General features: G+C 36.7%; 2 protein-coding genes across 2 annotated transcripts; one reads left to right on the forward strand and one right to left on the reverse strand.

Moving 5' to 3' along the window:
* Nucleotides 1–4,265: 4,265 nt before the first annotated feature.
* LOC125579796 (meiosis-specific protein ASY2-like) lies at nucleotides 4,266–7,040 on the reverse strand. Its single transcript, XM_048743649.1, has 7 exons — nucleotides 6,803–7,040; nucleotides 6,656–6,733; nucleotides 6,052–6,522; nucleotides 5,831–5,981; nucleotides 5,595–5,703; nucleotides 4,608–5,507; nucleotides 4,266–4,559 (listed from the first exon to the last, which is right to left on the reverse strand). Exons 1-7 carry the CDS (start codon nucleotides 7,038–7,040, stop codon nucleotides 4,266–4,268), a joined length of 2,241 nt encoding a protein of 746 aa, XP_048599606.1.
* A 12,348-nt stretch (nucleotides 7,041–19,388) lies between these two features.
* On the forward strand, nucleotides 19,389–20,562 carry LOC106355231 (thaumatin-like protein 1). Its single transcript, XM_013795217.3, has 2 exons — nucleotides 19,389–19,900; nucleotides 20,155–20,562. The coding sequence occupies exons 1-2, from the start codon at nucleotides 19,449–19,451 to the stop codon at nucleotides 20,396–20,398; spliced, it is 696 nt and encodes a 231-aa protein (XP_013650671.2). The 5' UTR covers nucleotides 19,389–19,448; the 3' UTR covers nucleotides 20,399–20,562.
* The last annotated feature ends 527 nt before the right edge of the window (nucleotides 20,563–21,089 follow it).

Here is a 21,089-nt window from a genome sequence, read left to right on the forward strand (position 1 = left end):
TTCTTAGCCATTTTCAATTTCCAGTAATATAGTATTTGGTATGCAATTACTTGTAATTGCTTAGTCTTAATCAATAAATAAAAACTAACTAATTCATAAAATGATGCATAAACAAAATACAGTGAAACCTCTATAAATTAATAATGTTGGGATTAAACCAAAACTATAATTTTTTTATTAATTTATAGAGATATTAATTTATCGATATACTAATTGAACCAAAAACTCAATTTATGACTATAAAATTATATTATTTTATAGAGATTTTTAGTGTACATTAATTTATAGAGTATTAATTTAAAGAGGTTATACTGTATAATAATAATACGTATCTCTTACCGTAAAGCCATATTTCTATTCTATGTTCACTAAATAAAATAGCACTAAACAGATTTACAGAAAAAGAAGAATAACAAGGCGAAAAAGGGGAAATGATTAGTAGAGAAGAGAAACTAGTTCAGTTGCCAGAGTTGATGAGAGGAAGAAACCACTGCATAAGAAGGAAGAGAAAATGAGACGCTGGGAAACAATTAAAGAGATCACCAGTGGTGACGGTGGTGGAAGACAAAAACGATGGAGAAGGTGGCGCCAATGGTGGAAACGATGATGGTGGTGAATAGGGCTGGGCATCATTACTCGATACTCGCCTTATACTCGTGACTTGACCCGTATTCGCCTTGAAAAGCCGAGTACTTGCCGTTAGCAAGGCAAATAATAAGTCAAAAAAATTTACTACTTGCAAGGACAAGGCAAATATCAAGTATCGTTTTATTTTTTAGTACTTGCCTCGTTACTTGTTACTCATTCTATAAAATACTTGTTACTTACTAAATAATACTTGTTACTTGCAAAAAAAATTTGGAACATCGAAAAAAAATGGAGGAACATTGAGTTTCATATGGTTTTATTTTCATTTTTGTCTATTTATTTGAAAATTTATGTGACTTTTGGATGTTAAAAATCTAGAATATGTGTTTTTTTTTTATGTAATCAAGAGACAATTACTTGGTTTAGCAAGTAACAAGGCAATGCAAATTACTTGCAAGTATCAATTTTTTTCCAAGTACTTGTTTCAAGAAAGTCAAGTATCAAGTTGTAAAAAAAATTACTCGGACAAGGCAAGTCAAGTAGCAAGTAACCAAGAATCGGCAAGTACTTGCATCGTGTCCACCCCTAGTGGTGAAGAATAAAATAAACGGCATCTGCGATGGTGGAAGAGAAAACAATGGAGACACTATGATGGAAGCGGTAATAATGGCGAAAAATGAAACAATCGGTGACAACGATGGTGGTAATGGTAAAAATAGAAGTGACTGCGGCGGGAAGAAAACGAAATAATCGGAGATGGAAGAGATGAAATTATAAATAGAGAGAAGAAAAAAATGTATGGCGTGTGTGATACCAAGAGTAAAAAATCAATTAATACATAATATACACAAAATATCATAGCTAAGCATTTATTATATGTAGAAACTTAATTTCTCATATACAATGGACATATGACCTAATTTCTCTTTTATGAACCTTAGTCGTATTCAAAACTACTCTTATCTTATTCTTCTGCAGGTGCCAAGTCAGCAGTTCGTAATAGTATTAAAAACATTTCCATGTACAACGAGGCCTTTTTGTTTGCACTTTCCTAATTCCTATACATGTTGAAAAAAAGTTAAAAAAGAAATTTTGCAAAAGAAAAACAAACTAAAAATATACTCCGTTAGAAAACAACCTCTTCTGTAAAGTATATTCCCTCCGTTTCAAAAAGATTCATATTTTAGAAAAAAATTTATTTCAAAAAGGTATATATTTTACATTTTCAATGCATAAATTAATTGCAAATTGTAAACTTTAAAAAACATAATGGTGTTTATAAAGATTTTATTGGTTAAAAACTGTAGGGAATAATTGATAACGGAAAATAATGCATTAATAATTAAAATTTGATATGTTTTTTTAATAAGTGGGAAAAACTTAAAACATATATCTTTCTGAAACGGAAGGCGTATTTTAATGCATTAATATCAACATAAAAATCTATAATATAATGAGACATTTCTTTTTTTCCTGAGGCGACACGTGAGCAAATTATGACCAAGTTAAACGAACTATTCCAATACACCGCATTGAGAAGCCGAGCATCAATATCTCGACGGACCAAACCGCCATCATAGCCCCAGTCACCGAAACCGACACTCTCGTTACTGATGAGTTCGGCCCCGACTGGCGAACTGAGTTCATCGACTATCTCTCAAAGGGAGAACTTCCAACCGAGAAATGGGCGGCCCGCCGACTAAAAACGCGCAGTGCCCATTATGTCGTCCTAGACAACGAACTCCATCGATGGACTGCGAGTAAAGTACTACTCAAATGTATCCACGGCGAAGAAACGGTCAGGGTTATGGCCGAAACACACGAAGGCGCTGGAGGAAACCATTCGGGCGGACGAGCATTAGCAATCAAAGTGAGAAGCCTAGGCTTCTTCTGGCCGACGATGAACGCAGAGTGCGAGTCCTACGCCAGAAACTGCGACAAGTGCCAACGGCATGCACCAAGCATCCATTGTCCAACCGAAATGTTACGAACGACAGTCGCGCCGTACCCGTTCATGCGATGGGCAATGGATATCATAGGACCTCTTCCATGCTCCCGCCAGCGGCGTTTCATTCTCGTCCTCACTGATTACTTCACCAAATGGATCGAAGCTGAAGCCTACGCTCAAGTCACCGACAAAGAAGTCCGTGGGTTCGTCTGGGAAAACATCATCTGCCGCCACGGTCTACCGTACAAAATCGTTACTGATAATGGATCACAGTTAATGTCGGACAACTTCAAGGAGTTTTGCAGCAAATGGAACATTCGTTTGAGCCTCTCTACCCCTCGTTACCCACAGGGAAACGGCCAAGCGGAATCCTCCAAAAAGCTCATCATCGACGGCATTAAGAAACGTCTAGACCTGAAAAAGGGTCATTGAGCCGACGAACTCAACGGAGTTCTATGGAGCCACCATACAACACCACGAGGGTCGACCAAATCGACACCTTTCTCTCTTGCATACGGTGTCGAGGCTATGGCTCCCGCAGAAGTTAACGTTTCAAGCCTCCGACGCTCAAAAATGCCCCAGTACGTCGAACTCAACAAAGAGATGCTGCTTGACACCCTCGATGAAATTGAAGAACGACGGGACCAAGCTCTGCTGCGAATCCAAAACTATCAACATCAGATAGAGAGTTACTACAACAAAAAGGTCCGAGCCAGACCCCTTGAACTCGGCGACTTTATCATGCGCAAAGTCTTCGAGAACACTAAGTAGCTGAACGCCGGCAAGCTCGGCGCTAAGTGGGAAGGACCTTACAAAATAATCAAAGTTGTGAAAACAGGAGTCTACCGACTTCAAACGTCAAGCGGAGAAGAAGTGTCTAGAGCATAGAACTCAATGCATCTAAGACGCTTCTACTTTAAAAAAAAAAAAAAACCGAGTAGATGCACCTCCGCGGTTACTTATACTCGACCGAGTAAATGCGCTTCCAACGGCCACTTTCACTCGAGAAAAACGAACTACGAATGGCTTGATCCTCAACCGAGGTACGTAGGCAGCCTTAACCGGTCCAGCTGTAACAAAACCAAAATCAAAATCTTTTTCTTTGTTTCGACTCCGATCGAGTAAATACCGATTGTCGAACCCAACGGCTCCCGTACCTCCAGCAGGGGGTACGCAGACACTCACGTTCCATCTCCTAGCTATGTCCTGATCAGACACTTAGCCTAAGGACCAAACGGTTGCGAGTCATCTGTGCCCAAAGAGCACTGACCGACCAAACGGAGTGAATCTTTAACCTTTTCTAGACTAAACGCGTAAAGGATTAGCTACCCATTTACTCGATAGTCTTTGAGAAAACGCGTAAAAAGAACCTTCTACTCTTAGACTCAGTCTCTTGTTTTCAAAGTAGAAAAACGCGTCTAGACGTTATCTCAATCGAAACACGACAAGAACTGAACAAAGTCTCTTAGCGGGTTGTGTCGTTATCTATTTGCAAAAGCCAAAGGTCGAGGATCTATTGTCTCTAGGCGAACATATCGCAAGACTCTAAAGATAACTGAAATTCACTTAGGCAAATTGCAAGTACAGATTGGGAACACAACAACCCGCAAATCTAAAAGTCTGCTTGAAAACAGCGACTTGCCGATAAAATAAAAGTACGTCTAGTAATACAACAACATGGTCTATCAAGACCACAAACACAAAAAGAAAAGAAGACACAGATAAAGCGTCAAGGCGCATAATCTTGACCGATCTCCTCCGGCGTCCCAAGAGCAGAAGGACCGACTGGGTCTTCAGTAACAGTCGGGTCTTCCACCCGAGTAGGAATAGAGACAAGAGAGTCCACAGCAGGAGGCGGAGGAACATCTCTATTCCCGACTTCGTCGGTCTTCTCTTCCTCGACGGGTTGCAACGACGACGTCTCCTCGACTCTATCGTCTTCCACCTCTTCGCCTTCTCGTCCTTCAGAAGAAGAATCCGAGACGAGGACAGGATCCTCGATGCTCACGTGCCCGGCCTCTTCCTCTCAAGCCAGAATGTTGCCTATCTCAAGGTTGTCTTTCCCGGGGACCTCCTCGAGGTTCTCGTTCCCTGTACGTTCACTAGGACCACCTCCCTCCAGGACCTCGACGCGCTCGGCCGGGACCGATGTGACATCGACCAATGGCTCCTCCGATGGCTCCTCAGTAATTTCGAGTGAGGTGATGAGCTGAGAAACCATCCCTGGTCCGATCAAATCTACGTTCGATCCATAAGGATCAAACGACGCTCTAAACCTGTCCTCGACGAAACGAGAAGGGAGAACCAGCGGAGAAAGAGTGAGGTCGCTATCAGACAGCGGATCTACACGAAGCTTCGTAGCCTCCGCCTCGTAGAGTTTCTCCTGCTCGATAAAAACGTCGTTCATTTCTTGCGGAATCTCCGTCCCACTTGCCTTTATCATCTCGAGGCACTTCCTCGTCCCCGAAGCTTGACCGTACAGATTCTTCGCCTTCCCAAAGGCGTCGAAGCGAGTTAGATGGTCGCGCACGCGACCAAAGCAGCCGTTTGCCTTCTCGATCATAGCAGCTTTGACCCTTTCCCTCTCACGAGTAACCTCGAGTCCCCGGGAGTCTCTCAAGCGTTGCCTCTCTCTGATCAATTTCTCAACCGCAGCGTCCCTTTCCTCGAGTAGCTCTGTCTTCTCCTTTTCAAGGGTCGCAGTCGCTTGCTCCAAACGGGTGTTCTCTCGGGCAAGCTCTTTCTTGGCCGCGCCGGCGGATTTGAGCTTACCCTCCAGCTCTTCAAACTTCACTCGAAGGACTTCTTTCTCTTTCGCAGCCTTCTCGTTAGCCTTTTTATGCTCATCCCTCACCCTCTCAATGGCCTTCAATCTTGCTTGAGTGAGCTTCTCCGAAGATCCCAACTGGATCATCGTCTGCTTCAGGGCACTGTCGTATTTCTCGACAAGGAAGTTCATGCTCCCGTCACTCTATAAAATGACAAACACGGACTACGTGAGATGGATCAACCCAATAAATCAAAGAAGGAGACAAAAGTTGAAAGGAAGCGCAGATACCCGCGCTCTCGAGGAAGCAGCGTCGATGTATTCATTCTTGAAGTAAAGGTCTTCCAGTTGCGGCATCTCCTTCGTCCCACCACGAATTTGACGCGTCAGCTCCGCACACCTAAGGGGATTAAGGATCAGGGGAGTTGTCTCGTTGTAGGAAAACTCGACGCGATAAGGAAATTCGACCCTCCTCCTCTTCGCGACGGAACCTTCAGGTTCAGACCTCGCGGGTTCACCACCAGAACCTCCTTCTCGCGACGAAACCTTCAGGTCCAGGAGTACCGCTGGCTTCCCCAACAGCGTCGACTATGGCCGCGTCAGCAACGTTCGCGTCGGAGGTAGAAGGGCGGGGCTCTGCCTCAACAGACCTCTTAGTTTTCTTCCTCGGGTGACCACCTGATGCCGCCCCGACTAAACCCGCCACGAGACTTTTTTCTCCCATCCTTCTTCTTTTTATACATCGAACCCTCGGAAGTCGCGTCGACGGGAGCAGACTCTTCGGGATGAACCTCGTCAGTCAAAGTCGCATTGACGGGAGCAGACTCTTCGGGAGGAACCTCGTCGGTCGCTCTCACCTTAGTCCTCTTGGTCTTTTTCTTCTTCTTCTTGGGACCAGAAGCAGAAGTCTCTGCTGTCCCCCCCTGATCGGTTGCAATAGGACCCTCCTCTCTGGAGGCTCCTTCTCTGGAGGCTTCTTCTCTGGAGGCTCCACCACCTTCAGAAGTGACGTCGACTCCGGAGTCAGACGGTCCCTGAGGATCGACTGTAGTCGACTTCTTCGTGAGCAGTTGCAGCTTCCCTTTTAACAGAGCGCTTAGGTCCGGAACCCCGTCCATTTCTATGGCTTTGTCGAGAAGTCTCTGTTGTTTGCGAGTAAACAAAGGAAGGCGCGACTTACGGGGACCGAGAACGCAAGGAAGCCTCGACTCCCAATCAACTGCAAAAGCAGAGAATCAACATGAAAATCACAAAAGGAAACTCGAGTAGGCCCTAAAAACAATCAGCAGGCTTACCTTTAGTGATCCTAGCTTGCTGACGACGTATCTACTCCCGACTAAGATCCGGCCAACAAAGATGACTATGCGCCGCGATCGCTTGAGCACTTTCGAAAAACTTCTCGGGGTAGGCGATCGCATTCGGATGACGAACTGCAAATACAAGGATAAGAAAAATTAGGACTAACGACTAAAACGAAACTCCAGCAGATGAGTCTCTACCGAGTTGCCGGTTCCACAGACCACGGTAGTCGTCCCCCGACGGCTCTTCGAAAGCATGTTCATCGGATTTCACAAAGAAATATACGCGTTGCCAATCATGCGTCTTATTTGGATGGCCGGTCAAGACGTTGTAGTTCGAACGCATTTTCACTGAGAAGATCTCGTTTGGCTCCGCTTTCGTGAAAGTCAACTCTTCGAAGACCCTCACGTTCATCGAGATGTCCATCTCAGCTGCCATTACCATTAGCATGACGGCTATTTGCAGCGACCCGTTCAAAAGTTGAGAAATGGCAATGTCTCGGCGGAATGCGTAGGACGTCACTAACCGGGGAATCGGGAACTATAGCTTCGTATGATCCCCGAAATAGGACTCATACACGCATTGGTAACCGACCGGAGGCGACCAGGGACGCTGCTCGGCAGATGGGATGATGTAAGTAACGCCAGCACCGCCACTCACCCTTAACATATTCCTCACGGTGTGATGAGAAGTAGAAGATCCAAACACGTTCCCCCACGACTGAGCCCGCGGGTCCCGTAGTAGCCCGGGTGGCAGCGAAGCCAGCTCTTCGAAGATCCCACCAGGATGGTAAATAGTTGGGCGACAGTCTATCTAGTCGAAACAAACTCTCTCGCGAACCTGTCTCAAAGGTGTCGGAGACCGATCAGACTCTTCAGTTTCGCCACGTTCAGAACCAGTCGCAGTATCGCCTTGATCTCTCCCTCTATCCTCACTTCCGCTCACATCACTGCTCCCGACTTCAACACGATCGGCGTCTTCATCACGAATCATCCTATGAGCATCATAGACCAAAAGACGCTGAGATAGAGTCATGTTTTCCGTGTCCCGAAGAGCATCGCGATGAATCAAGTCAAAATCGTCCAGGGGACTATCGGTCGCTGACACATCTCTGGTCGGACTCGGAGAATCTGCGATGTCCTTCCCTTTCTCTTCCTGCGACAATCGACTTCTCGGAGGCATGTTCCTTAATTCAGGGAACGACTACAACTGCGGAATGATACCAACGAGTCTATACGAAGAAAAACCTATCTAGAGAGAGAAAGCAAAAGTAGAGAGAAAACGGGATACCTGAATCTGCAGAGAAGAATGACGAAAGCAAAGGAGAGAGACCTATTTATAGCAAAAACAAAGGCACGTTCTCCGAGCACAATCATTAGGTCTACACAGGCCTAAATGGGCCTCAAAAGGCCGCCTAAATGCCTAGAAACCTACTAGCGACGGTTCGGTTTCTCGCTCGAACCGATTCTCAATCAGGTTATCGGGCTGAAATCAATTCTTGGTCTTAATTTAAACCGGTTCCCGGTTAACCAGCAACACCGATCCCCGTCGCTTTATCCAAGATGATCTATCACCGAGTAAAACTGTATCCCACTATAAAAGTGAGTCAAGGCAAGCGCTACTCTGAGCGAGCAGAGACGCCTACAGAACATCACGCGACTAAAAGCACATACCGACGACTAAACGGGAAGGGTTATCCCTTGTATTAGAGCCTACTATCCGAATAAACCTGACCCACAAATTCACTGAGACCGCCACGTCGCTCACAAGTTTGTGTGAATCTGACAATGATTTCTTTGTAGTTCTAGCAGAGTTAAAAGAAAACCTTCTTAATCTGAGAGTAAGGAACCTCTTCTTCATTATATAAAGAAACAAAGTGTGCAATCCATATATGTAACACATCTAATCGTTGTGGTATAAAGTACTTATTTGTTGTCTTCTGCGTACTTTATTGAAGCTTACATACAGAAGATGAAGAAAAACGCTCAAGTTTTATCAGATGAAGAAAACACCCTCAAGTTTTATCATCGGCTCTGCTTAGACGAAAAATGCAGGCTGGTGGTGGCATAGACAACCATTTGTTGTTGTGGGATCTCACTCCTTTAGGATTAACTGGTACGAGAATTCACTCGACCTTACCTACCAGATTTTAGAGTATGTCTGATTTTCTTTATGTGTCTGATATTCAGGGAAAGTCTACGATAAGGTGTGTGAGATGTGCCATATAACCTTAAACAAGACTGCTATATTTGGTGACAATGGTACAATATCTCATGGCGGTGTAAGGATACATAAGCTCACATATTTGTTATTGCATTTCACATTCATATTTACTAGGTTTCTTTGCCTAAACTTGAGTTCTTTTAATCAACAGGGACACCAGCGATGACAACCCGAGGCTGTATAGAGTCTGATTTCGAGACAATAGTGGATTTTCTGAGGAAGGCAGCTCATATAACGAGAAAATTTGGCAAGCCGCACAAGGAGTTGTGCGTGAGTTTGGGAAGAGTCTATGCACAACAAAGACATATGTGAGCTTAGAAACCGTGTCAAAGTATTTGCTTTGCAGTATGAGATGCATGCTTCTAGCTATCATAGATATATAGCAGCTGCTCAGCAAGGAGCCAAAACAAACCACCGGAGTATTGTATACGCAGTAAGTATTTCTCCACCATTATCTTAAGATAGTTACTGTAATAGACTAATAGTCATGTCTCCCATCAGCAATTTTTGTTGTTTGACTTAGCTAACCCAAGCAGCATCTGATTCTTCCATTGTCGTATTACACAGTTTACAGAAGACTTATGACTTCTAAGTTTTGATGCCTCTAACTTTATAGAGTATCATCACCAGTGACCCAAACAGTTGCCTCTTTTGAGTCATCTCAGGTTCTTTCACAATATTCTCTGACTTTTCGTTTCATAGTTATAGATAATTTGACGTAGTGTTGTTGATACTGTTGTGACAGATTGGAAGCTTGACAATGCTTCCGGTCCGGCTATTATTACAACCAGACGAATGATCTGCACTATGATTAGATTTTGGATTCAATTACAACGACTTAATAGGTAACATAACATATTTTTTTTTTCTTTCTTCATGTGGGATTGCACTGATAATGAAAAATGACGTTGGGTGATACAAGATGAAGCATACTCTGCGGTTAAAGAAAACATGGCAAGAGGCAACCAAGTCAAGCGTGCCTAGGATGGTTTGTAATCTGGTTTATAGAGTGAGTCCAGTGTCAGCTGCACTCTATGTTGGGAGATGAGAGTTCTATGCTCTGTTGAAGAAGGTTTGGATTTGAGCAGTATCCATAGGAAAAAGGAAGCCATGAAAAGTTTCAAGAAAGTTATCAAATTCTCTGAAAAACTTAACTTTGAAGCATGATCTTAACATGGTTGCTGATAAGATTGTCTGTCTGATCTTAAAACAAGCGCTCTCAACCCCCTTTTTGTTATTATAAACCACATAATTAAACAAACAAATCACTCCACAACACTTCCTATATTTTTAATTACTGGTTTGTTTTAGTTTGAAGTGACAATAAAAAAATTCATCCTCACTTGACTTAATAAGTTTCCTCATAGATGAAGTAACTCAGGCACATTTATCCAAACAGAACCGAAAGAGAGAATCGGTCCGGGTGTAATTAAAATATCTGTAAAACCAAAATATTGTAATAGAACTGAAACTGAATTGAAACCGAATCAACAACCGAATAAATTTCCAAATTTCAATAATATAATTTATACATTTATAAATATTAATTATATCAGGTTTTTGAATAATAATTTTTTTTTAAATACTATTTATAAACTCAAATATCAAAAACTCCGAAATACTATAATATTTTATAGTTTAAAATTAATGTCATATATAATTGAGAATAAATTATCTTTTAAGAAAAAAATACGTTAAAATTTGTTTTTAATGATAAAATAAGTATATTTTGTAAGTATTGTGAACAGAAAATGTTGAGTTATAGTATTTTTGATGTGATTTTTTTTTAAAAAATATTAAAATAAAAAGCCACAACCATAATTTTAATATTGATATGAAAATTAAAAAAAAATATACTTGTATATTCCAAAAAAGAAATAATGTAAAATAACTCGATAACAAACATAAAATAACAGAAATAAAATTAGATAACTTATACTAAAACAAATAAACAGATTAAATATCTATATTGACATTTTATAATATAAAGTAGAAGTTAACTCTCTTACACGTCACTTAATACTATCAGCAGAACATGACACATGTCGAATCTTCCGCGAGTTCTGTTTAATTCACCGAGTTCTTGGTGGGCTTTCAGTAATAATGGGTTGCTATTCTGTTTTGTAAATATGCCAGCCCAAAAGAAAGTTCCAGCCTTCTTCGCCAGAGACGAAAGCTAAATTAGGGTGAGTCCTCTTCTTCCATCTCCAGACCAACAATGAGAGATATGGATCGTCGATCGGGAAGAATCACTGTCTCAAGCTTCTACTGCGCTCTTTGGTTCTTACGTGACGAGTGTTTTGATTCATTGAATTTAAGAAACTTCTTAACCCCATCAACGCAAATCAAGCATGATATCTCATTCAATGATACTCATTCATCTTCTAGGCGGTGCTTTTTTACCTATAAAACGGTAAGCCTTCTCCCCTTGAAAATCATCCTCACAGTATAATCCAAAAAAAAAAAAAAACAATTTCCAGTATCATGCTCCTCCGATGATTCTTAAAATCTCATGATCATATTAGTTTTTAATTATTTTTGTCATTCAGATTCATATATAAATCAATGAAAGAAGGAATAGATGATTAGTCCCTGCAGCCGCCATGAAATCTGTGGAGTTTTTGGTTATGCTTGCTGTTCTAACCTCAGGTATAGGCGTTCTGATTTAATCTCATTGGTCTTCTCTGTTTTCCAGAAACCCATACCTTTGCCATCAATCGATCTGATCTCCTTTTCTTTATGTTGTTGTTTCTCATCTTCAGTTTATGCTAGAAGTCAGCTGATGTGATATGATAGAATTGAAGATTGGTGACAATGTATGCTAAAAAAGGCTCTTTTGCGTCGTTAAATTTGGGAAGCAACTGGTACCAACTTCCATGGTGAACTTGATCTCTCAATCTGCGTGATTGGAAGATGACTCAGTATTGAATTCAAGCCTTGGAAATGTGATGTTCAGACTCACAAAGGAGACATTATCAAGGTCTACTATCGGTAAGTGTCTTATTAAATATTTTTGTTATGATAAGCAGTAAGTAAGATTAAGTAGTCAACTATAGTTTATTATGGTTCAGTTCTTGGGTTCAAAAGGCAGTAAAGACATGAAGCCCCTGATTACATATTTTACAGGTCAGACTTTGCTGAATCTATTTGTTTTCTTTCTTATTTCATTATGTAAGAAAACCAAATTACGAAAGAATAGAAAAAAGTTAGAGAGAGCCTTGCAATAAAAAACATAGTCTGTTTATTTGAATCAGTCTTGCGATGCCAAGTAATAGACAGAGCGGTGTTACGACTGCGAATGTTACGGGGATGATAAGTTATGCTCACATCAGTGATTTGTCGGGAATATCGGCTTACAAGAGCTGTTTCCGGCTAAAGGAACCAGAGTTGACGTGGCTTTGGTCTTATATACTTCAGCGTTGGTGTTGTTCGCAAGCAATACTCGCTCTTCTTTTTGTTCGATATACCGAGAGATTGCGTTGCTGTTCATGGTGAAAAATGAGGTAGTGGTTATTATTAAGATTTCCTAGATGAAGTTTGAGTATTGGCCTCTCTCTCTCTCATATGATTTTCTTTATAAGTAACTCAGATGTGTTTTACTATGAAGTTTATGAAAAGTGTGTCCATATGAAGATAACTCAATGCTATCAAAAGTCAATGGTAAAATATATGACTTTACACTATGTTTAATCGAATATAGCAAAACACAATTACAACTATGTGCTTAAAAAAACTATGTGCTAAGTTCTGTCTGTACAAATGACTTAGTACAATGTTTTTAGCTTTAGGTGGTTTTAGAAAAATGTTTTTCAAGAAATATGGTTCTCATAGATAGTTACCGGTTGTGTTCAAGTTACCAAATGGTTGTAGCAAAACTAATAATAAAAAAAAAGACAAGAAGGTTGTAGAAGTTAAAGGCAGAGATGATATCCTATTTAGCAAAGAAGATTATCCAAGATTGATAATAAAATGTAAGGCTAGGGTATTCAAAACAAGAAAAAAACGAGCTATAAATATTTAAGATGGCTCTATTGTTATTTTTCTTTAAAAAAGTCTCGGTTACATATCATGCATTATCATGTGTAATTCAAAGACAACTATATAGATTTTAAGCACATAACATAATTTGTTATACTTTGTCAATAACTATTTTGCTCAACAGCCAATTATGAGAAAATAACAGTATTTTTATAATAATATTAGGGTCATTGTTCAAAACTGATTATATATATATAGCAAAAAAATAAAGATGGTGCAAATAAATCAAAAATAGCTGTAACATTAGATGGAACAAAATTGATTATAAATGTATCAAAATATTTTTTCTAATTCTCTTTAAAGTTATGAATTTAATGGTTTTAGACCCAAAATAAGCTTTAGGTTGGGTACAAAGATTTTTTTAGTATTTGTAGTAACAGAAAAAAGATCATAACAAAGACTCAATTATTTTTATTCATTTTATATCATGTTATAGTATTTGTAGTAACAGAAAAAGATCACAAATTTTTTAAAAAAAACTGAAAATTTAAAAATATATATGAATTAAACTTATATTGTTATAGCATATTTTAATATGAAATATAAGAAAATATAATTATAGAAACACAATTAAATTAAAAAAAATTAGGAAAATCCCGGGCGTAGCATTAACATAAATAAAAGACTAATATGAAAAATAGAAGTTTGTATCGATGAGAGATATATTATAAAATACACGAAATTACGTAAAAAAACAATAAAGCTACATAATCTAAAATAAAACAAATAAGTCAACTCTACATTGCCACAATTAAAACAGCTCACACAGCCTCATTAACACAATTTTAGTAATTATATTAGAAAATTTAGTTAATCGCAATAAAAATAAATCTGAATAAAAAAAACAATCACCGAAATAATGTTTCATACTTAATATGTAACCAAACCTTCAAATTTAAAACAAATTCTACGCAAATGAGCATAATTTACTGGATCCGAATGAACATAAGATGTCCTACATGTCGAGACACGATACTTTTGTTGAAATGTTTCTCATTTTCAAGTACAAGCATTTGTACTATAAACTTATATTATGAGCAAATATTACAAATAAAAATTATGTTTTCCTGTTCTATATGTTTCCATCTTCATATTTTAACCATTAGGCTTAATATTTGGTAGTTTAAGTACAAGAAACACAATTTACTGACTTCAATAACACTTCTTATTTTAGAAAAATACATGACATATTGAACGGAGCAGAGGTTTGCAGTAAATGTAACAATATTTTGAAGGCCTTCTATGTTATATTTGAACAAAAATTTTACAAAAAAAAATATTTGAACAAACATATGTTTATCCTAAGTAAATAAATTACGTTCGAACCATGAAAGATTAAACTCAGTTATCTATTAATTAACAACAACCAAAGGAATTAATATTTCAGTTTTAAATAGTCATGATCATTTTTAAATATTTATGTAGTCTATCTAACTTAAATATATTTTCAGTTAGAATGGATCAACCTCCACACTACGTATTACTTATAACTTCACTAAAAGCAATTTAAATACTAATTTTAACTATTACTATAGTTAAACTAAAACAAATATTAACAGAAGCAATATAATAATCTTCTATAAAACTTAGTTTAAATTAAATTATAAAAATTAGTTTTAATTTCAGTTAAAAATAAATTAAAACATTTTAAGTAATTTCTGTTATTTATTACCCGCCCGTAGGGCGGACATACCCTAGTAATAAAAATAAAATAGAATTTCATTTAGAATCGCAATAATCATATTAAAATATTTAGTTAATCCCAGAAAACTGATTTTGAGTCTTATACAACAAACAAGATTAACATAAAATAGTGATAAAAGTTAACAAAAATAACATTCTATATGTAATTAAAATCATTTAAACTAAGAACAAATGTTAAACTAAAATATAACGGAACAAAACAATTAGTTATTAAAACCTAACTGCTTACAACTACAACCAAGACGGATCCTATCATGCTACCACAGATCATACGGTCACCAATAGAATCCAACCATCCATTCACCTTGACACGACGCCAGTTTCCAATCCGGATTTGTTATGCAATGACAGTAAATAAAAGCTAAAGACAGATTTTGTCAAACGTTGCTCTACTTGCCTAAATCAGTCTTCAACCATAGTCAGCTATACGTGGTACTGTCAAGAGTCACTACGCCCAAGGGCATCAAGATTTTAGACATGAGCAGAAATGGGAAAGAGAAAAGGACGATAGCCAACATTGTGTACAAAGAGGCCTACAATTGCCTGCCACAATCAATCAGTATGATATCTACTATCTCCAGCTAAGCGTATAACGAATTTCTTGTGGTTTTGAACTTTAAGAGAAATCAGAAACCTAGGAAGTATGTCTGAAACAATCTAACTGCAAACAAATCATAACTCTTAAAATTTAAGTTTAGACAAACGAATAAGGAAAACATCAAATCATAAATCAGAATCCACGGTTTCAGTTGACATTTAACTAACCGAGACGAATAACAAAACAGAACAACCAAATTAACATATTCAAACCTTCTCTCTTCCAGGTCTAACATCTGACGCTGACGAAACCCCCAAGATCAATGACTACACCCGAGACAGACGAAGATGATGTAAGCAAATTTCTCATAAATAACACTTAAAAATAATTTTCGTTTTTCAATCTCACAAACTAAAAACGTTTAATACCGACAGGAATCAGAAGAAATTGTGTCGACTTTCCCGACAATGAAAAAAAAGAGTTGACGATCTAACAGTTTAATCAGAATCAGACAAAACTTCAAATTTAAGGTCCAGTTTTTTTTAAGCCCAAATATTTTTAAAACCCAGTTTTTACTTAATCATTATATTGGGCCATAAAACTATATCAAATTCTATTTTTTTGATTGACCTATTTCGCATTTTTTTCCACCACAAATCAGTTTTAACAAAGTCCAGTAAAAACTCTAAAATAAATAATTTTGTAACTATATAATTTTATAAGTTTCTAGAGTTATTACTTTTAAAAAAAAAAAAGTTTATTACAGTTTTATATTTTTGAAATTAATTTTGGGTGAAATAAGAAAAAATAATTTAATTTACTGTTTGTATAAATTGTTAAATTTTTAAATTCAAATTTTATATCTTTTTCTTTACACTATTTTATCTATATACTAACAACAACCTAAGTAAACACTAACCAACTCCATAAACCTCAGCTTTTGAACATGAAAACGCTAATAAAGCTAATGGTCGATTAAATCATTACGAAGATAAGATATGAAATTATCAACAGATATGAATTCGCTGGTCATTCTTATATTAACCGAATCATGCTGTGTGACTTCCAATGTTTTGTTCATCACTATTATAGACAACACCAAAAAATAAAAGTAAAAAAAAACAAAACAAAAAAAATCCGATACACAAAATTATACAACGCATCAACAACATATCCGGTTCCGCGCTTGTGCGAAGGCCTTGCCCCTGTTCAAAATAATAATACAGTCATAAAAGTGAACGATCGAGGGTCAAATCTTAAAAATTAAATAGTAGAGTTGAATTGTTTTGTTTTTTGACTAAACCAGGCTTTCAAGAGGTGAATTGAAAGCTGATGACTAACAATGTTATTTTTTAGACTCACAAATAGAGTTGGGGATCTGGTTCAAGAGTCATGGATTCTGCTCCGCTTGATCTGCCATGGGCTAATTACGTATCAAGATTTTTATGATGTAGGACGGATGTGGATGATTGAATATTTTTGATACACATCAACCGATTTAAAACCACAGATATTTATTAATTCGTCAAATATATAAAAAAGTTAAAAATGTTATTTATCTATTTTTTTAATTATAAACACTATATAATATATGAATATACTAATTAAAAATCATTTATTTCTTAAATATGTTTCATTATTATAATATAAAATTTCTATTACAAATTTTTAATTAAAAATATAAAATAATTTTTATTTTGATTATTGTAACTTGCGAGTAAAACGTGGGCAATCAACAAATTCGAGTGAAACAGAAGTAGATTTACTAAATTTTGGGTTTAACTGATGACAAATAAAAAAATGTATAAAAAATAAGAATTACTATTTAAATAATTTAATTGAATGAAATCAGCATTCCACGTTTTCTTTATTTCAAATTATATTTAAATGAAAATTAATTTTTTGTGGAATAATATGGAATGTTATGGAATATACTTTTCATTTTTTTATTATAACTGGTAAAAATTTTAGTATGCAAAGGAATTAAACATCTATGAATTTTTATTCCAAATAAATGCATTGCAGTTATATCCATTATTTATCTGTTAATTATGTATGTCAAATTTTTCAAAAAAACTGCCAACCCGCCGCGAAACAAATCAAGCGGAGCATCTGACCCTTTTCCAACATTACTCACAAGTACACTTCCGGTGTGTGGAAAACCCCTAATCGGTGAAGAAGATTCATCATAAACTGCTGAAAACTTGACTTGTAAAAGTCGTCTCTCACTTTTATATTTAATTTCACTATTTTCGTGAAATGACTACTTGTGGAAATTAGTAGCATGAAATTATTTTAGTAAATAGAGAAGTTGGATTGTTAGACTGTTATTGACTTATATCTACAATTGTAATCTGATACCATTTTACTCTAATAGCAATATATAATAGAATTACCTTCACTATAATAACAGTATATAATATAATTTTAAAGAGTTTCATTAGGGGTGAGAACGTATGTTTTGATTCGGTTTAGTTTAGTTTCATTATGATGCTTGCAATCAACCGTAGGATCCGAGTCAGTGGGCCGGCTGAACTCTAGAAATTTTAAGGAACTCTTCTACCCGCAAGCCTATACTAATGCATACATGCTTATGTGATCTGCAAATTGCGCTACACAAAATCGAAGTTGATGTAGTTGACATGTTTATATGGCTTGCTAATATAAGAAAACTATGCATTTTATGGTATATACAGTATTAAGGGTTTTGGATTAAATAAGCACCTCAACATATTTTTCTTACTCCATCGATGGATTAAATAAGCACCTCAACATGTTATATATGCATTTTTTTATCTTAACATTTACACCAAAAAAAAACATACTTTTTTTACTCCATCGGTGGATTCTTATGATGATAATACAAGACTAATTTTGAGGACATATCAAATCATGGGGTATGATTTTTCAACCAGAGTAAAGCATATAGTATTCGAATATCCCTGATATATATATATATATATATATATATATATATATATATATATATATATATATATATATATTCCTATGACTTTTAACTAATTTTCGAAAGTTTCAAAATTACGTACAAAATACATAATGTCATCCACATATCAATTTAATGTCACATTGTTTTCGGGGCTATACGCCAAATGATCTAAATTCGAGTTGTTGTTTACTTTTCTAAGTCAAGGTAAAGCCAAGTCAAAGCCAAAAACTTCATTGAACTTTTATTACAATATCTTGCTTGCGTCCTTAACAACTGTCCTGAACGACTTTTCCATGGCCATCATCACATTCTTGATTTATATGGCTGTATTTTAAATTTGTAAACGTCTATGCATTTCTAGTCCGTAGATGACTTTTTAATCAGCGTTTGCACACACATAGAGCTAATTTAATTATGTTTAGTTCTTGTATAAGTTAAGATAGCTTAAAAAGACCACCAGCCTTACAACCCTATTTTTTCTTATACCTAACAAATCCTAGTGATAGATAGTCGACGTTCTAGTATGTGGGTGGGACTGGGACGTGTTTACGAATTACGATACATGTCTATCTTCAAATAAATTGATTAGTCATGTATATAATAATTGTAGACTAATATTGTTATATAACAAAAAAAGCAAAAGATAAATGTTGAAAAGAGTGTTCATATTTGATGGAAATCATCAAGAAAGCATGGTGACATAAAACACTAAAACGTTATAAACTATAAAATAAAATGATAAAATGAATAAAAGATAGCAAACGTATTTCGAAATCCTAAATTCAATACTAGAAGGCTATAGTATAACAGATCAACAACTACGATAGATGAAATGTGGTGCCACATATCTGTGGCTGCTTTGACAGCTTCCCCCAGGATCGGACTGATACACACGCATCTATACAAATTAGTATCAAGTTAATATGAAATTTGTATTCTAATGATTTGTATAGCAGCTGCATCATATCTACATTCTCTCTCTTCTTTTTACATTTTTTCTAATTTTTTATTAAATAAGAACAATCCTGATACTCTGAAATCATGATTAACCCGAGTTCTTAGTGTTAAGTTTTTAGGTTCTTAACTTTTATCTTTTAACTAAAAAAATTTAAAAACCGACCATTAAATAAGAGATATAAGAACCAGTTATTAGCCGAAAATTGTAAAAATAAAAGTCAAATCATAAATTAAAAATCCCAGAACTCATTAGAGCATAGCTTCAAGATTAAATCATGGGAGAACCATAAAATTTCTCACTGTCATATTTGTTATCCATGAATTACAATGTTACCCCTTAAGTGATATATCTCTATATAAACACTAGAACGCCCTCTAACAAAGACTAAGCCTCTTATACAATTACTTGCTTGGTTAAGCTTGATTAGTTTCAAAAATGATTTATCAAAAAACACTTCTCACAGTCTTTTTCTTTGCATTTATCACCATATACTTTGTAATCTTAGCAGATGCGACTACGTTCACAGTAAGGAACAATTGTCCATATGTTGTGTGGGCTGCCACATCTGCTCCGGGAAAGCCTGGCGGTGGGAAGCGACTCAATCAAGGCGAAACGTGGATCGTTACTGGTGATCCAGGTACCACCCAGGCTCGGATTTGGGGTCGTACCAACTGCAACTTCGATGTCTCTGGAAGAGGTGGATGCCAAACTGGAGATTGTAATGGTGTACTTGAGTGCAAATCTTATGGACGAGCACCAAATACATTGGCAGAATATTCTCTTAAACAATATGCAGACCAAGATTTCATCGATATTTCTGTGATCGATGGATTCAATATTCCAATGGAATTCAGTTCTGCATCTGGACAATGCACCCGCAAAATTAGGTAAATTAAATTTCGAAGTAAGATATAGTACGAAAAAGATATTCAGGTGTATCTGATATGTTATAAGAAAATTGGTCTAGATATATTACATATTCAAATACATTTCAAAAGATAATGAAACTATTTTGTTTATGTCCAAATCATGGTCGATATTTTAGTTACAAATGCTAAAGTACGGTCTTAGAAATTATATTTATTTTTCCGTGAAACCATTTGAATAAATGTTTAGTGTGTAAATATATTTACATTTACAGGTGTACGGGAGATATTATAGCTCAATGTCCAGCCCAACTAAGAATGGACGGCGCTTGCAACGGACCGTGTCCGGTGTTGAAGACGGAGGAACATTGTTGCAACTCTGGTAATTGTGGACCGACCCCACTCTCTATGTTTTTCAAGCAACGTTGTCCAGATGCCTATAGTTATCCTAAGGATGATCCCACCAGCCTTTTCACTTGCCCTAGCGGAACCAACTACAATGTCATTTTCTGTCCGTGAATGGAAGTGTGATTATCAAGAGACTGGAATATCATAGGAGCAACGCAAAACCCAATAATAATAATCAATATGATGATCCATACTAGCTGCGCTCTGAATAAAATCGAAGAGTATACATGTTTCATATCTGGTTTATTAATAATAAAGATCTCGTATTTGGATAATTTAAGCATCAACACTTTCATTTTTCTACTACCGTCGGTGGTTTCCTAGCGATTGAATTAAACATTGGTCTAATTATATGGACAAACCAAATCATGAGAATGCTTCTTCATCCAAAGCAGAACAAGTAATACTCGATTCAATAATGAATATCTTTGATGAATGTCCTATATTTTGTAGTATTTTTCGATAGTCTAAGCATATATACACGTACATACAAGATAATATGCACATCCATTCTAATATTCTATGGTCTTATACTGTATTTACTGTGGCTATAATTTAAAGCAAGTTAGATTGAATTTGTAATGCTTACCTCTCTGAAACTTATTTGACAATGAGCTGCATGGTCCAATTCCAAATGGACTTTTCAGATAGACAAGTCGATGTCCTAGAAGACTACCTTAGAGACTGTTAAGTGTTTAGTATGACTTTTCATTGCTATGATGTGGCCATAACAATATTCATATCCCACCGACTTAATCTTCTAACTTTTAGTCGTCTCTCTATGCGTTTACAACGCGCGCAT

Source organism: Brassica napus, chromosome C1 (assembly GCF_020379485.1).
Source record: "Brassica napus cultivar Da-Ae chromosome C1, Da-Ae, whole genome shotgun sequence".
NCBI lineage: Eukaryota > Viridiplantae > Streptophyta > Magnoliopsida > Brassicales > Brassicaceae > Brassica > Brassica napus.

Excerpts from the sequence above, each read along its gene's own strand:
- LOC106355231 (XM_013795217.3), top strand. The coding sequence starts at position 19,449 with ATGATTTATCAAAAAACACTTCTCACAGTCTTTTTCTTTGCATTTATC. Across the intron at positions 19,901-20,154 it reads CAATGCACCCGCAAAATTAG|GTGTACGGGAGATATTATAG; the intron begins GTAAATTAAATT and ends TTACATTTACAG.
- LOC125579796 (XM_048743649.1), bottom strand. The coding sequence starts at position 7,040 with ATGGCAGCTGAGATGGACATCTCGATGAACGTGAGGGTCTTCGAAGAG. Across the intron at positions 6,734-6,802 it reads TCTGTGGAACCGGCAACTCG|TTCGTCATCCGAATGCGATC; the intron begins GTAGAGACTCAT and ends TTGTATTTGCAG. Across the intron at positions 5,704-5,830 it reads GGTTTCGTCGCGAGAAGGAG|GTGTGCGGAGCTGACGCGTC; the intron begins GTTCTGGTGGTG and ends TAATCCCCTTAG.